Source organism: Erpetoichthys calabaricus, chromosome 12, assembly GCF_900747795.2.
Source record: "Erpetoichthys calabaricus chromosome 12, fErpCal1.3, whole genome shotgun sequence".
Taxonomy (NCBI): Eukaryota; Metazoa; Chordata; class Cladistia; order Polypteriformes; family Polypteridae; genus Erpetoichthys; species Erpetoichthys calabaricus.
Genome location: NC_041405.2, coordinates 142,397,250 through 142,415,199, shown reverse-complemented (window position 1 = coordinate 142,415,199; position 17,950 = coordinate 142,397,250). Strand labels below are relative to the sequence as shown.

Sequence of the window (17,950 nt, the reverse complement as noted above, 5' to 3'; positions counted from 1 at the left end):
ACAAAAATAATGACACTCTAGTCACAAACAAAAAAAGGAAGCACTTCCGTATTAAATAATAGAATAAAAATAAGAAAAACACACATTTGTGAAAAAGAAATCAACTGTTTATTTTTAAGATTAAGCTGTTCCTATGAACACCCATGGGTAAAACAAAAATAGCACAGTCCTTAATTTGATCAAGATGGATGGAGTTTAGCTTGAAGGTGGAGGCGGGGGCATGTTCCCAGATGCATCAGTAGGCAGTGGGGGTCTCAATAGGGGAGGTAGAGGAGCAGGGGGTGGAATTCCAGGTCCTGGAGGAGGAATCTGTGGTGGCATCTGTGGTGGAACTGGAGCTCCTGGAGGCAGAGGCATTCCTCCTGGAGGTGGTGGAGGCACCGAATCACTGGTAGGTGGTCGAGGGGGCAATGCGCCCATAAGAGGAGGTGGTGGCCTTTTTACACCAGGAGGGGGTACAGGCATGGTAGGTGGAGGCAAGAGTTTCTCCATTTTGAAATGAAACTGCAGAAAGAACTGAAAAGGAGAAGGAAAAAAAAAAAGTTAAATAAATCCGCTTTCCTACCCACTAACTGACGATGCAACTTGGTTCTGTTATCACTACTACAGTGATATTTTTTCATATTAAAATGTTCTGAGAAAACACTGAGGCACAAAATTAAAGGAGAATGTTCTAGTTAGCAAAGACTACAACTCTGACACTTCAAATACCATTCAATAAATATATGTCATGAACAAAACTCATGTTACTTAAACCCATTGTCACCAGCCATTAGTAATACCTTAAAAAAAAAAAAAAAAAAAAAAAAAAAAAAAAAAAGGTGTGAGCAATAAGCAGACAGCTCTCTAGATGGACATTGGGGGTGAGCTTTTTGTTTTCTTGTTAACACATTTATCCATCTTATGAGAGAACGTGCTTGTTACTGTAGATATTCTCTATATTACTTTTGAACATTTTGTCAAATTATTGTAAACAGGAAGAGCAGGGTCTGAATTTCTTATTTGTGACAGATGGGTATCAGCAAGAGTGAAAGGGAAGGTCTACAGGACGGTAATGAGACCAGCTATGTTATATGGGCTGGAGATGGTGGCACTGACCAGAAAGCAGGAGACAGAGCTGGAGGTAGCAGAGTTAAAGATGCTAAGATTTGCACTGGGTGTGACGAGGATGGACAGGATTAGAAATGAGGACATTAGAGGGTCAGCTCAGGCTGGACGGTTGGGAGACAAAGTCAGAGATGTGAGATTGCGTTTGGACATGTGCAGAGGAGAGGTGCTGGGTATATTGGGAGAAGGATGCTAAGGATAGAGCTGCCAGGGACGAGGAAAAGAGGAAGGTCTAAGAGAAGGTTTATGGATGTGGTGAGAGAGGACATGCAGACGACGGGTGTGACAAAACAAGATGGAGAGGACAGGAACATATGGAAGAAGATGATCCGCTGTAGGGTCTGAATTTCTTACTCGACGACCACTGTCTGTGTGAAGACTGCACACACTCTTCATGTCAAGGCGATTTTTTATACAAATATTCTGGTTTTCCTTCCACAATACAAGGCATATATGTGAGGTTAACTGGCAAATAAAATGGCCCATGTGAGTATAGGTGTGTGCAAGAGCTGGCAGTCATGAACTGGCATTTTGTCAACAGTTGGTTCTTGACTTCATATCAATGTTGCAGATACACGTTTTGAGCACCAACCCCAATAATGAAAGGAGTTAAGAAGGTTTGAGTATGTTAAGGGATAAGTTATTTAACTGTAATTAATAGATTTCTATGACTTTATGTAATACAGCTACAGTATATTTTCTTCAAATTGCTTTAGTTAAGTTACCAATTGCCCACAACACAAAATGCCGCAGAAGCTTTGCTTCCACAGCCTTGTTTGACAAGCTAAACTATAATATTGTTTATAATGTCAGAAAACCTGGTAGGGAATATTAGCATAACAAGACAAGAATAGCTACATCGCATGATTACAATATGTGCCAACAAATAAAAGTAAATAAAAAGGTGAAAAGAGGGTAAAGACAAATCAAACATACGTGCACACACACACACACACACACACACACACACACACACACACACACACACACACACAAAGTGCTTCACCAAAAGGAGCAGAAATTCACGCACCGGCAGATACACATACAACGTACCTGTTTTGTATCTCGATTCCAATGTGTCCAAAACTTGCTCTCCCCTTTATCAATTTCTCGACTTGGGACCTGAAAAAAAACAAAATGCATCACCATTGTTAGTTTTAAAACTTAAAATGAAAACGTCCTTTTTAAAGTTCAAATCAGAAATTCCACCTTCCATTATATGGTATGGCAAAAGGGTGCCAGAGTTTATAAGCAGTACTACTCGGCCCACGAGAAACACCAGCCTTGGATGAAAATGTCATTTTAATCAGAGGACACTCACAACTCAGTATGATCAATTCTGCAGAGCTACGTGGCCTAAAATGTTTATCAATGTATTACTTAAAGAGTCTAACCTAGGTTAAAATCATGTCAACATTAGCACATTGGATCATGCAACTTCCACCAAAGGTGTTGGACAGCAACAAGAAATACTACAGCACCACAGCTTCTTATGTGGCAAATCAAATAATGAAGAAAAATACTTGGAACAGGAGAATATATCTCCAATGTAGAAATAGCAAAGTCAAGATATACTGTACCCAAAAACTTGCATGCAAGTTTATTTTATTAAGACCAAAGACGATAATGCTTTATGATAATAAACTGCAGGCATACATGCTTAATTCATTCCAGCATCACACAGAGTAGAGCACAAGGTAGTGAACAACCTTGGCAGAGTACTAGTTCATCACCTTGCCCACTCGGGCAAAAAAAAAAAAAAAAACACCACAAGGACATACTTACTTAAACTGGGGCTAATTTAGAGTTACCAATTAACCTGATCCTGACACTTCATGGGTATGTGGGTATAAAAACAGAGTACTAGGAGGAAACCCATTGAGATGGACGGAGAATGGGTACCGTATACAGTAATCCCTCGCTGTATCACGCTTCACCTTTTGCGGCTTCACTCTATCGCGGATTTTATATGTAAGCATATTTAAATATATATCGCGGATTTTTTGCTGGTTCGCGGATTTCTGCGGACAATGGGTCTTTTAATTTCTGGTACATGCTTCCTCAGTTGGTTTGCCCAGTTGATTTCATACAAGGGATGCTATTGGCAGATGGCTGAGAAGCTACCCAACTTACTTTTCTCTCTCGCTCTCTCTCTCTTGCGCTGACTTTCTCTGATCCTGACGTAAGGGGTGTGAGCAGGGGGGCTGTTCGCACACCTAGACGATACGGACGCTCGTCTAAAAATGCTGAAAGATTATCTTCACGTTGCTACCTTCTGTGCAGCTGCTTCGTGAAGCGACATGCTGCACGGTGCTTCGCATACTTAAAAGCACGAAGGGCACGTATTGATTTTCGATTGTTTGTTTTTCTCTGTCTCTCTCTCTCTCTGCTCCTGACGGAGGGGGTGTGAGCTGCCGCCTTCAACAGCTTTGTGCCGCGGCATACTTAAAAGCCAAACAGCCCTACTGATTTGTTTGCTTTTCTCTATCTATGTGACATTCTGTGCTCCTGACGCGCACTCCTTTGAAGAGGAAGATATGTTTGCATTCTTTTAATTGTGAGAAGGAACTGTCATCTCTGTCTTGTCATGGAGCACAGTTTAAACTATTGAAAAAGAGACAAATGTTTGTTTGCAGTGTTTGAATAACGTTCCTGTCTCTCTACAACCTCCTGTGTTTCTGTGCAAATCTGTGACCCAAGCATGACAATATAACAATAACCATATAAACATATGGTTTCTACTTCACGGATTTTCTTATTTCGCGGGTGGCTCTGGAACGCAACCCCCGCAATGGAGGAGGGATTACTGTATTCCACATAGATACCAACCAGGAACGGGATTCTCAATGATAAACATTATGAAAGGCAAAACAAAGAGTCTAAAGGAACTGGCAGAAAAAAAAAACTGAAAAATCCAGAATATGCAAATGTTTAATTGGACATATTAATTCACTTGCAGATGAAGACTAGGGAATGTTTTCTCCATGCAATACTGTAGCATACTACATTTAGTGAACAAGGCAACAACACTTCATTTATTACTTTTTATTAGTCCTCATTTATAGATAAAGCTATCCTTTTATTTGTCCATTTGGCTCAGATGCTATGCTTTTCCTATTAAGACCATTCTTTCACTACTCTCTGACTGGTGTATCCAGTCTCCTGCAACACTGTACTTCTGCTTTGCTCTCTCCACTGGCTCCCAACGGGGCTAGGAGACATTTGAGTAAAGCATATCCAGCTTGCTGTGTCCTCTCTAAAGGAACATGGGATTAAAGGTCTGTCCTATCCAAAGTTCCCTGGTTGAAGACACCAGCATTTAGAACCGGAATTGCTCAAATAGCATAGCATGGCTAAATCTCTTTCTTAAAAGCAGGTGAGGCTCATCATTCAGTGATTTACTTTTGAAAGTGCCTACTGTTTGAAATTAAAAAAAAAAAAAACCCTCAGATGATGTTGCTTTACAGGAGACTGAATTTCATAAGGCAACTATACCATGTGACCAATGAGCTCAATAATTCACACATCAACAAAAAGCTTTCACACATACAGTAACTGTTGAACGTTATTTAAATAGCTCTAGTGGCCTTCAAAGGCATTAAATGATAAATATTAAAAAAAAAAAAATACAAGCATTTAGGCAGGAACCAGCTTGGCAAAATACCAACTGATAAGTTCTGTACATGTATGCCATACTGTATTACCAAGGACATGTAGTAATTCTTGCTAAAAATATTACACTTTATATTAGATGTGATAGCCTTGCTTATCTTATTATTTGAGTCATAGCAGACTTCAACAAAATTGTAGCTTATCAGTGAAACACTGTGTCCCCACCTAAACCCAAATTGCTCATTAATATACCTAACACATTTATACTGGAGGCTCGCATATCTTGTGCCTAATATTTGCTTTCATTAAATTTAGCCAATACATGCTAACTGGCCTATAACTGATTCTTTTAACTGAACATAACCTTATGCACTTATCTGTATGAAATGGCATTCCCCAACTGTTTGCTCAATTTTTGAATCTATGCAGATTTTTGATCTGTTTTTTGTTTCACTCTAAGTAAATGCCCAAACCCTAATATGTAAAGTGTACATAATGTCTGAATGTAGTTTTTAGAGGGTGGCACTGTGCTTAGTGCTGTTACTGCCCAAATCCAGGGAAATGGATTTAAATCCCAGCCCAGCTACATTGGTATGGTTTATACATTCTCTAGATGTGTTTTACTTTAGGTATTCCAGTTTCTTCCCACACACCAAAGAAGTGCAAATTACTTTAATTAGTGTATCTAGATTGGACCATCTCCTTTCCTTTTCTTCACCCATTTTACATTTGGGGTTGCCAAGAACATATCCCACTGGTAAAAGAAGATCATAATTGCCAGGACAGCCAGTGTATATATTAGGCCCAGGTAAATTTAAGCCACCAATAAGCAAGACAGCATTTGTTTCAAGCCCTTTAAAATCCATAACAGCATTCAAATTCCACAGAAAAAGCATTGCAGCTAGAAATCACGGCAGGGTGAAAGAAATGTCAAAAGTAAAGGCCAGCTCTCTAGGCAGGGGGGCACTGGTGATTTGAAAGAAAAGAGATATACGGGGGCAAAAAACAAACAAACAAAAAAAAAAGGCAAGAGTACAAGCCAAGTTTCAGACAATCAAGCAGTACTTTTTGTGAACAGGCAACAGCCAAACACACGTCTGAAATCAGTGCGGTGTATGCATTGTACCTTGAAAGCAATTGTCTCATAAGGTTCAGCAGCAAAAAGAAGGTACTGCCAGCGTCTGTCTGGGGGCTCTATCCTCTGCTCATAAGCAGACATAAACCTGTGACGTGGGTAGATGGTCTCTGCTATTTCAGGATAATCAATCTGCAAGAAAATGAAAGGAAAAAATATCAAGACAGACATGCAGAAGTAGTGTCATTTAAATAATACGGTACAATCCCTCTCTTAGGAATAATCTTACTGCTGGATCCAAACAGTGCTGTAACCTCACTGATCAAATCCCCAATCCAAAAATCTACCACAGCATTACCTGGAACAGTAGGCTTTGTTGTCCAGTCTCAGGATCTCTCTGTTTTGTTACTGAAAATAAACAAATGTGCAATGTTATTAATGTTATCACAAACAGCAGGCAGAGTTGTTTGAACATGAGAAGCTGATAAGATGGTTAAAAAGCAACACTGTAATCAAATTGAACACTTCTGCATTTCAAAACAGCCCATTCCTTTACCTTTATAACCAGGGCGGCCAATTTTCACAAATTTCTTTACTTCAACCTTTACTTTTTCTGGGGCAGGCTGAGCTGGGGATTCTTTGGCTTCCTTTGCAGCTCGTCTCGCACTGGCAAAACACAAAGGTCAATGGTTGCAGTTACTGTTGTTGATAGCAACAAGGCCAACAAGTTGAATATTCAACAGATAAATGTGATAGCATCTGTAGGATGTCAGTGCAAATACATTAAAATTAAACAAAAAGTAGTTTAAAGTGACACTAAAATACAGTATTATATAGGATGAGGATAAGGATTAGGCATTAGTTCAGGAACTCACAGGTTTGTCTGATGCTTCTTTCCTTGTGTGTGAGCCAGATAGCTGCCCTAAAAAAAAAATACATAAAAATCAGCAAAAGTAGACACCTAGATACAGAATCTCTGTGCAGTAAGTTTCTGAAGTTTATGTAATACTTTCTGAAACAAACATGGGGACTAGCATCTGTATCCAACAACCACATTAATACCACACAGTATTTAAGGTTCTAATGCATCTACTGTATGTCTTTGAAAAATACTGCAACAGAGGCCTTTATTAGAAGCTATTTTTGGCTTGAATGCAATACAGTGTTGAAAAAAATAAATGTAACCAATTATATCATAAATAGTGCAAGTCGCCTTGGATAAAGGCGTTAGCCAAATAAGTAAATGTTAGTGGAATTAGTCAAGAACAAGTGTGACATGCACACAGCTAACCTTTAATGGTAAATTGTGGAAGAATGGAAACAAGTGGGGTGTACATTTATTGGTGTTCACTGCACATAGGTACTATATAAATTAAAATTGTTTTTACTCATTAACATACATAAATACTGAAACAGAACCTTTAAGGCCAGTGATTAATACAAACAAAACTGCAGTGCAGGAAATCAGCTTGTGTGTAAAACGCTCCATTATGCAAATGCTTATAATGCCAATTTGTCTGTACCACCAGTTCCATACTTACAGTCTGTAGTTCAGCTATTTGTTTTCCATGTATTGCTGTGACACATGCTGTATGCTTATGTCTGATAATTTTTAATTTGATAATTGCTCTTTTATTGAAATTTGTAAGGGCATATAAATATACCATATGAAGAACAGATGTTCAGAACTTACAGTACTGAATTATGGCTTAAACAATATATAAAACAGGAACTTGGACTAAAAATAAGTCAAACTGTGAACTGTGCGAGATAATACTGATTAAGCTGCCAGCAATCAGGACACCTCAATAAACACCCAGCACTTAGAAAACTAGGACCTGTTCTTGACTTCAATAGACTTAAAACTTAACTCTGGACTCTAAATCACATTTCAAATAAACTCTTCTGCATAATTTCAAATGACTGCTATAGACTGATTTTAAACTATTTTACTGACTTGAAACTTATCTTTTAGACCAATATTTTAAGAATCCTGAAAAAACAGATTGCTACAAATACTTTTTTGCAATTTATTAGACATGGGTAATTAGGATTAGAATGGACAATAAGCCTGAGAAAGACAAGCGCTCATTATTCTTGTAATCATTATTAATTTGACATGAAGTTAGGCCTTTAAGTTGAGGATGTACACTGCACATGGAAGGCAGAGCAAAACAGAGGAAGGTATCAACAAAAAAGAACCCTCTGCAGTAGGGCTGCATGATTAATCTTTTTTTTCTCATGATAACGATATTTATGACCCACGATCAGTTAATAAATATCGTCGCGATTTTACAGTATAAAGACCAAACTGTTTTTTATGGGCTGAGTTTACGGATTGGACTGCGTCACTATGACGTTACTGCGTCTAGATTGCAAGCGCTTTCTGAAGCAGTAGAAGTCAATAGCAGCAATAACAGTCAGTCAGAATAAACATATGATGGCGGAGCAACGTGAGGAAGGTGCAGAAGTGCGATTGTTAGTTCCTAAAAAGGGGTCATACTCAGTTGTCTGGAACTATTTCGGTTTCGAGGAATGTGATGTTGATCAGGTACGAGTCTTGTGCAAACTTTGCTCCTGTTCCGTCCAAACGTCCCAAGGTAACACAACAAACCTCATCAACCACCTTAAAAGCCACCACAAAGTACACTATCAAGAATTTCAACGACTGAAGGCACAAACAGCAACAACAAAAAATTACCAGCCATCCACAACACAGACAACAATATCAGGGACATTGTTCAACGTAATACCATATCTGCCTAGCTCGCAGAGACACCGGGAAATAACAGAGGCGATCACGTACCATATAGCCAAGGATATGTGTCCAATAACCACCGTGAGCAGTGAGGGGTTTAAAAAAAATTATCGCAACACTTGATAAAAGATATAGCATTCCCTCACGCAACCATTTTTCCAATGTTGCGCTGCCCTCGCTGTATGCGAAATGCCGAAAAGAAATAGAAAGAGAAATTCTCAGGCTCAGCCTTGAATATTTTTGCTGCCACGACCGACTTATGGTCAAGCAGAACTGCGGAACCGTATTTGAGCTTGACAGTTCATTTTATTGACAGCGAGTTTGAGATTAAATGCAAGCTTTTGCAAACTTCGTTTTTCCCACAAGACCATACAGCGGAGTTTATTGCAGTGGGCCTGAAAGAAGCGATGTCCGCTTGGGGCTTGGTGGAAGAAAGACTTGTGTGCATCACAACGGACAACGCAGCTAATATGTATGTTTTTTTCCCAGATATATTGAAACAATTTGACAATTTAAAAATATTAATTGTTGTTGTTGTTTTAGTGATATTATAATCAGGGGTGCACATAACTGGTACGCAAGTACACATGCGTGGCAAAAACGATGAACGCGTAACGTCATTTTGTTACTACAGCGCTTTCGCATACAAAACAGAAGAGCTCTTGACTGTGACCGTTTTTTGACAGCGTGCGATTAAAATTTCACCTTCACCATTTGTTTTATGTGCTTTCGGTTTAGGTACTGCTTTTATGTTCGAAAAGTGTTTATTCCTCTGACTCAGGACCCTATTCTGCACCGGCGGAAAGCACCATACAAAGAGGTTTCGTTTTGAAATAAAATAATTTTGCGTGTTTTCCGCTTGTGGCAGTGGAAATTTTTAAATGAGGCGCAGCTGTGCGCACTTTCGGCTACTTTAAGACGGCCAAATGACAGTGCGCTCTTCACCAACAGTCTTTAGTCAGTGACGTTATTTATTAAACGATATTTAAGCGCCACGCACTCACGTGATATTAGATACGTACTCAAATAGCATTTTATTTTATTTCGGTTTTATCACAAAAGAACAACTGATTCTTTCATACCATTTTTAATGAAACGCAATACATTTGTTTAATGCATATTACGCTCAAGACGCAACCTTGTGTTCCGTCAAGTTGCACAATGACGATAAAAACCACAAAACCTTAAGGGAGCGATCTGCACTTATTAAGACCTCGCTGCGGAGTGCATACCAAACACCAGCTCCTGCTACTCACCTGAGGAACACACTCAAAAAGTTATGTGCACCCCTGATTATAATGACACATTATAATGACAATGAGTCATATGTCTACAGTATAATAATCATCATTTTTATTCTGCTAATCTATCAAATTAGATACATTTAAAAGTTAAAAAATATTTGATTAGTCAAATACTATTATGTTAATGTTTGTGAACCCAGATGAGTTTAGAATAAGTGAGTGTTTATTATTTATTAATAAATGTTTGATAATTGTCTTATGTAGGTGTATATAATTAGTGAAATAAAAAACTTTTTTTTTTTTTATTTCTGATCAAAAGTTGCATAAACAACAAGAGTCTTCCTGTGTCTTACTGTTTTTTTTTCTGATCATGTTTATTTCCTGAAGAGAATGCCATGAAGGATCCAAGAATTGACTGGGCTGTGGGGCTCTGTAAAAAGTTGGTGAGCTCCTTCTCTTACAGCTGGAAGCGTAAGAGAGAGTTTTTAGCTGCACAAAAGGAGATGAAACTCCCAGAGCACTCACTGAAAACAGAGTGTCCAACAAGGTGGGGATCACATCAGGCCATGATAGAGAGAATCATCGAGCAGCAAAAGGCCATTGCACATGTCCTGTCCTCTGACAAGAAGTCTCATCATCTTATCCCAACATGGCAGGACATGGATGTACTAGAGGCAATCAACAAATCCTTGCACCCTCTAGTTAATTTTACAGATGCACTGTCTGGCGGGAAGTATGTCAGCGTGTCATTTGTTAAGCCAGTTCTTCATCTTTTCAACGCATCAATCTTGAAAGTTAAGGATGATGATACTGACCTGTCAAGAGCAATCAAGTCTAAAATTTTGGAGTACCTAAACGAAAAATACAGTGACCCAGACATCCAAGCTCTATTGGACATGGCATCTACGGTGGATCCACGATTTAAGATGAGATACACGGCTGAGGACAACAAAACAACAATTCAATCCAGACTCAAAGCTGAGATGCAGACTTTGGCAATGATGGTAATAAAAATGAGCTGCACTGAGATCTATATTAGTGTTTTGAGTCTCAATTAGTTAAATTTGTTCTAAATGCCTTTTTCTGTGTTTAGGTGCCACCCCAAGAAACAGCACAAGAGACCAGCGAGGAGGATGCTGAAGCTGGATGTGCCCCAAAGAAAAAGATGACTTTAGGAAGCTACTTTAAAACTGCTGAACAAGCCTTGCCACCTAACAACCAGAAATCCAGTGTAGCCTGTGAGCTGGAATATTACTTGCAGTCAAGCTACCTGGATAGTGAGGGGGACCCATTAAAATGGTGGAAAGAACATGAAAAGATCTACCCAAGGCTTTCAAAAGTGGCAAAAAAATACTTGTGCATACCAGCCACAAGCTCTCCTTCAGAGAGGGCTTTTAGTTCCGGAGGAAATGTAGTTACTTGCTTGCGGTCTTCCCTAAAGCCCGATCAAGTTGACAGGCTTGTGTTCTTAGCCAAAAATCTGTAACATGTTGTAAAAATGTTTTATTCTTATTTGATTTTATTACAAGTTGATGTAAAAGAGGCAGTTTAATTTTATTTATTTACCACAGCTAAGAAAAACTCTCCATTCTAAACATGTTCGGTTTGTTTATTTTTCTTTATTTGTGGCTGTAAAGTGCAATAAGAATACACAAGTGAATAAAAGTTCATTACCAAAGGAATAATCGTCATTATTAATCGTGATAAAAATTTTGAGCAAAATAATCGTGATAATCATTTTTTCTGTTATCGTGCAGCCCTACTCTGCAGACTGAACAACAATCTGAAGCAGCTCTGCACCTAGAACTGAAGGCTTATCTTCAATCACCTGTATTTTCAACAAAAGTATTTTTTTATTATATACTTTTATTCAACTTGCCCTCTGTTTGTCTGGGTCAAATTTTGCAATATTTTTTTTTTACCCACTTTTACCAAACAGATTTATTTCAATCTTTGCATGCATGTACCTGACCAGTATAATGAACTAAGAACAAACGTTTTTCATTGTATATAAATTACCTTCTTCCTTTCTCATCCATTAACTGACATTGATGATGAGGTTCAACCAAGATGTCTCCATTATACTTGATTTCTTATCATGCCAACAGAAGTTCTCAAATCAAATCTGTAATATGCTGAATCTTTTTACATTATCCATTTCTTTCCATCTTCCTCTACTCCTACCTCTTTCTACATACTGCTATAATACTTTAGATAGTCATCATTTTTCAGGCATTCTTTTTACATGTTGAAATAAGTCTTGTTTCTTTGTTCTTATCAATTAATGGTTGTTTCTGCTTTAAGTATTTTCTTGATCACTTAATTTCATATTTTATTCCTTCATGACTTGACCAATATTCTTGTCCATCAATTAATTTATGCAAAAGGTATTTTCTTCTCTTCTGTCTTCCAACCACACAAGCATTCTGATCCACATGGTAACTGAGAAAACAAAACTTTTTAGATACGAGTTTTCCAAATCTTGCTCAATTTTCCAAATGCAACTGAATCCAAGCCTATTTTGTGTTTCATATCCTTTACCATTTCTTCCTCTTCAGTTTCTAATTCAACCACATACAAAAATTAATTTACTTGCTCAGTATCCTGAGCATCAATTTTTTATCTTAATCTTCTTTTGATATTTTCCATTTGTCACTGTTTTGTTTTTCTGCATGTTCATTTTCATCCAAATCTATTTTTTTAACAATCTGTGAAATCCTTAACATCACTCAGGTAAATCTGCAATTTAGTCAATATTATCCACAAAACAAGGGTTATTTACAGTTTACCCATCTAGCGATACTCCAGCTTCAACCATACTCATCTCTGTCTCAAAAAGTAAACTGAACAGATACGGAGAGAAGTTGCATTCTTGCCAAACTCCTACTGTCACTTGAAACCACACTGTCAGTTCACATACTGTCACTGCTGCAGTCAGACTCACCATAGAGGTCGTCTAACAATACCTCAAGCACTTCTGGTATCCTACAATATCTGAGTACTTACCACAGTCTGTTGCCATACACTGTCAAAAGCATGCTTAAAGTCAACGAAGTTGTTGTACAAAGTGTAATTTTCTCACAATTTTCTTTTGGCCTCTATTCAATTATAAACAACAGTCGATCAATTGTTCCTCTGCTCATCCTAATTGCTGCCCATTCTTCTAACGTCACATCTTCCACAAATCTCTTCATTCTGTTGTTGCAGGATCCCTGTGTACGTGTACACCTTACTAGGAACACTCGGTAGGCTAATGCCAAAATATTTACTGCAATCAGTTTTGTCATTTTCTTGTGTTTTGAGGCAATGATTGCTTTGTCTGAAACCCCCCCCCCCCCCCCCCCCTTTTCTGGGCACAGTTTATCTTCACAGATATGATTACAGTGTACACCATTTTAACTTAACATACTCCACCTGCTATTATATTGTCTCACTCCTATTGAATTCTTTTCTTTCAAGTTCTTTGTTGTTGCTGCCGCTTCATCCCCTAGGATATTCTCCATGTGTTCACGATTATTAATTATGGTTAATTTGTTTACTAATTTGTTATTCACTGGATATTGTGCATATTGTAAAGATCTTCAAAATATTGCTTCCATCAATCTTTGATATGTGTTTTATTATCCAGTTCTTTTTCTGATTTGTTCTTAACTGTGTGTAGTTTTGCATTAACAATATCATGGATTTCTCTTATTGTGCAAGTAATGCTGACAATAAATTGAATTTCATCAGCCAGTAAGCTGGCACCCAAAGTCATTGCTACTAAGATGATGGAGGCGATCACCATCAATAACATACACTGTATTTTCATGACAGATATGCAAAAAATATCTCGAAGTGAACAAAGAAAAGACTTACCTCATTATTGTGCAGGGTAAGGCATAGCTTGCACTCATATGAGCCCAAGTGATTTTTCATAAAATAGGGGTCCTTGTTAATGTCTATAGTTTCCAAGGCAAGTTGCCTCAGCCGCTCCCTCCTGTCACGATTGCTCTCAGAGGCTGACGCTACACCCCCACTGCCAGTCTTGCCACCTGGTCTGTTTTGGAAATCCATTATGTAGGTCACTCACTATTGAAGAAGAAAAAAAAAAAAAGAAGACTTTGTTACAGAATGAACTTCAATTTAACATCCTCAAAACTGCTTAATCTAGATCAGGGAAATTGGATGACAGGACTCACCCTGACAACAAAACAGGACTCAACTCTGAATAGGGTGCCAGTGCACTGTGAGGACCACACATGCACACACTAACATTGGGGCAATTCAGACTCACTAATTACTTTAACATGCATTTACTTGTGGAAATGGAAGGAAAACCCATGCAGACAAGGGGAGAAGGCGCAGACTCCATATGGACAACTGGGCACAAGACTTGAACCCTGGATGGTGGATCCATGAGACAGCAGGATTTACTACTGCACAACTCAATCTTCAATATCAGACAAGTTAATGAACCATCTCTACAACAAATAAACTTTATTGAAACTAATTAGTGTTGCTATAGAATTTAATTAGTGTGGTTAAGACATCAGATAACACAAGCAAGAAACATCTCATAAGGCTGGATGTTATTTCCCCTTTCACATTCTGTCTTCAAACATGAATTCTCCTTTTGACCAATTCATTCCTGGGTTGTTTTGAGATTTGCATCAATGTCTCCATCAAAACTGTATGTTCTCCAACACGTGTGGGTTTTCTCTGGGTGCTAAACTGTCCTTCTATATTCAAAAGATGAATAGTAGGATTTTACACACACGGTTTGTAAGTGAAGGTGGTATCCGCGCTCGGTTATGTCCTTCAACGGACTGATACCCATGTCTTCTGGTTCTCTATTCAAACAATATTGTAACCAAATGTGTTTTATCAAAATTGTTTTTTTTTCTTTAACAGAAGAAGTACTGCTAACCATCATATATAATATTAAGGGTGGAATAGCACATTAGGCTATTGTGCTTTAGTAAGTTCCCATCCAAAATCCAAAAGAAAAATTGAAGGAAAGATTATTAGAAGGCTAAATGACAGACATACATGACAGAAATTTTACATAAATGTGTGACAGTGAAATCCGGTGTTTATGCAACTAAAGTATTTTAATATCAGTATATATTAGAACTGATATTATGCAAAAAATTCGTATTTACATAAGCTTCATAGCCTTGCACTTTCCTGTTTATTGCATAAGAATGATTGAACAAGGCTTTTATTCTGCTGTGGGAAACATCCCTAAGCGTTTCCCACCTGCACGCAGCATAGTACAAACTCTGCCTTTGCCTTCTTTCTCTCCTTCTCCAGCAAGCCTTGTCCTCCACTTCCCAACTCTGACTAACAGAATGAAGACAGCAGGCCTCTTTTATGTTATCTCCGGATGTACTTGGCCCAGAAGCACTTCTAGGTACGGCTGGAGCTACATGAAGTAGGACACCCCAGTCACTGCAGCAGCCTCTGGCAGCACCCACTGAACCCAACAGGGCTGAGTCGAAGAACTCCAATTCCCAGTGTGCCTATGGTACTGTAGAAACCATCTAGGGATGAGGGGGTGATAATGCCCTGTACATGCTCTCTACCCCATTCCATCCATTATGAAGGCATCCCAGCCAGGTAAGGGCCATGGCCATCCACCACATTTGTTAAATGGTGTTGGGCTGTTCAAATTAAGGTGGACAAACGCCTTGTAAGCCTTTACAGTACAGGTGTCAAACTGCAGTCCTGGAGGGCCGCAGTGGCTACAGGTTTTCATTCTAACCTTCTTCTTCATTAGTGACCTGTTTCTTCTGCTAATTAACTTCTTTTGCCTTAGTTTTAATTAACTTGACTCAGGCCCCTTAGTTGTCCCTTTTTCCTTAATTAGCAGCCAACCAATAATGAGACACAAAACGAGCCGCCACATGACCAGCTCCCCTGTGCCCATCACACAATACCTGAAAATAATGAAAGGTGATGGTCTAAATAGGGCTGATCTCTCAGGTCACCAAAATATTGTGACGGTGTTCTTAGAAAAAAACAGAAAAATCAACAGTTATCTGCTGTGGCAGAATGAGAGCAGCAACAAGCCATGGAATTAAGTAACGGGTTTAATTAACAGCAAGAATTGGCTTCTCATTAAGAGACTGGTTGGAGTTTGAAATCCCAGCTTAGCTGGTCATCAGTTGGCTCGTTTCACATCTCATTTCTGTCTGGATGTCATTTAATGAAGAAAGGAATACATTCAGAGGACTGAATCCTTAAAAACAGAGTTATTAAAATGAAGGGAAAAGGGGTTAATTAATTAGCAGTGAAAACTGATCACTGATTAGGAAAAGGGTTAGAATGAAAACCTACAGCCACTGCGGCCTACCAGGACTGGAGTTCGACACCCCTGCTTTACAGTACCCTTTAATGTTGGGAGCATGTGCTAGTAAACCGCGTTTGTTGCACCCACCACACGACAAGCCACCCAGATTGGGACTGAAGTGCAGCTGTGCAACGGGTGACACCTCAGCACCACACTGAAACTCTGCGAGTTTTGTTCTGTTTTTATTTGGATGGCTGGCTCTTTCATCATCAAAGCCAATCCAATCCATTACATACGACCGTGTGCCAACTTTGCCAGTCAGTTTTACCGAGGTACTCGTGCTATGCTGGGCAAAAACACACCTGTATCTTAACAAAGGGAAACAGACTGAAAATTTATGCTGCTCATCCACTAAACCTTTTACGGTGCCCCTCAAACATCACCGTAAACCAAAGTTCCCCTCGATCTGCCATGTCGGAAGTTTGCTTTTTTATCATTCTGATGTGTGTTCAGACTCAGTACCCGAGTTGGGCCAGCGAGAACTCAACTGCAATATAACAAAAGAGTTTTTCTTGCCTTAAAACTGAGACAATTTCGGTGGCCCAACAATACATTTACCACTGTATAGTGTCCCTTAAACAGCAGTCATTCATCGTCCCAATCACCTGATGTGGAGGTGTGTCCGACTATTTGAACCCCGGAACAGCGCTGGGCCGGCAAACCTCGACTCGAATTTTTTAAAGGTACCGGTCTTGCTCTTAACGTTGAATAAGTAACTGGTCTGTACAAGCGGTAACTGACTGGAAGCGAATAAATAGCAAACTTCAACCTCGCCGACAGGGTCCAAAACGTAAACAGTGCGCGTTACCAAATTACTTCAAACGTTACAGACAAACCACTTGCTTACTCAAACTAGATGTTACTGGAATTTAGCATCCAATGTAAAATCGTCCAGACAGGCACACAAAATTCAAATTATTCGAAGGCCTAACAAGTTATACCAAACGGCATCCTACACAATTACCCTTCGTTCGCATTAAAGGAAGACTACAGCGTCTGCCTACCTTCCGTTCCCCGTTCCGGACTGATGTTTTAAAGTTTACAATCAAGATGTGGCAGCCAAAACACTAATAAGTAACTTCGGTTACATATATGAAAAATAAACAACAAGCGTCTTCCCGATTTGCGCCACGCTCCACACTTGGCGCCTGCGCAGTCAGACCCGGCGACTCTTCAATAAACTTTATTTACAAATAATGTGTCCACGCTACGACAAACTTTATTAACTTTTGTTAGACCGTAAAGAAGAGGAAGGCTTGGGAGCATGCACCGGTAAAGCGCGTTGCCGCACCCACCACAAGACGAATCACGTAAAAGAACATTATATAATTAATAGAGCCACCTTATCACGCCGCGTGAACTACTGTCGACACACTTCTTAAAACTAGATAGACTAATACGACCATTCAGTTTCTGCGGCGGCCAGTTCTGATGTTCAGGCTGTGGCCAGTGAACTGGTGTCTGCTCACATTCGGTTTTATATACACTGTATATATATATATATTTTTACATTTTTTATATATTTATATTTTGTACACCAAACAGATAACCCATTGGTAGTTGTATCTGGCCAGTGCAACTTGAAACTGGATGAAATGCATGCCAGCCCTGATGCAATGCTCAAGTGATTAGATTCTTTATAGGAAAAAGACAAAGGTTACTTCCACGGTAGGAGGAAGGTAAGTGACACAGCATTCTGGTCATGAATCCTTCATCAGGTGTCCAGCTGAAAATAAAAAAGCAAGTAACATAAGTAAGGAGAAAAAATGAGAGCAGGCAAGAAAAAGCCGTCATTTGAGAAGATGAAGGGAGAGATTAAA

General features: G+C 39.0%; 2 protein-coding genes across 2 annotated transcripts; one reads left to right on the top strand and one right to left on the bottom strand.

Annotated features, from left to right (window-relative positions):
* Positions 1 to 89: 89 nt before the first annotated feature.
* sf3a2 (splicing factor 3a, subunit 2) lies at positions 90 to 17,305 on the bottom strand. The gene is made up of 8 exons (XM_028816437.2): positions 17,135 to 17,305; positions 13,655 to 13,867; positions 6,670 to 6,716; positions 6,351 to 6,460; positions 6,153 to 6,202; positions 5,846 to 5,986; positions 2,161 to 2,229; positions 90 to 516 (listed from the first exon to the last, which is right to left on the bottom strand). Exons 2-8 carry the CDS (start codon positions 13,850 to 13,852, stop codon positions 196 to 198), a joined length of 936 nt encoding a protein of 311 aa, XP_028672270.1. The 5' UTR covers positions 13,853 to 13,867; positions 17,135 to 17,305; the 3' UTR covers positions 90 to 195.
* On the top strand, positions 9,440 to 11,554 carry LOC127529930 (E3 SUMO-protein ligase ZBED1-like). Its single transcript, XM_051935314.1, has 2 exons — positions 9,440 to 10,800; positions 10,890 to 11,554. Exons 1-2 carry the CDS (start codon positions 10,192 to 10,194, stop codon positions 11,280 to 11,282), a joined length of 1,002 nt encoding a protein of 333 aa, XP_051791274.1. The 5' UTR covers positions 9,440 to 10,191; the 3' UTR covers positions 11,283 to 11,554.
* Positions 17,306 to 17,950: the final 645 nt, after the last annotated feature.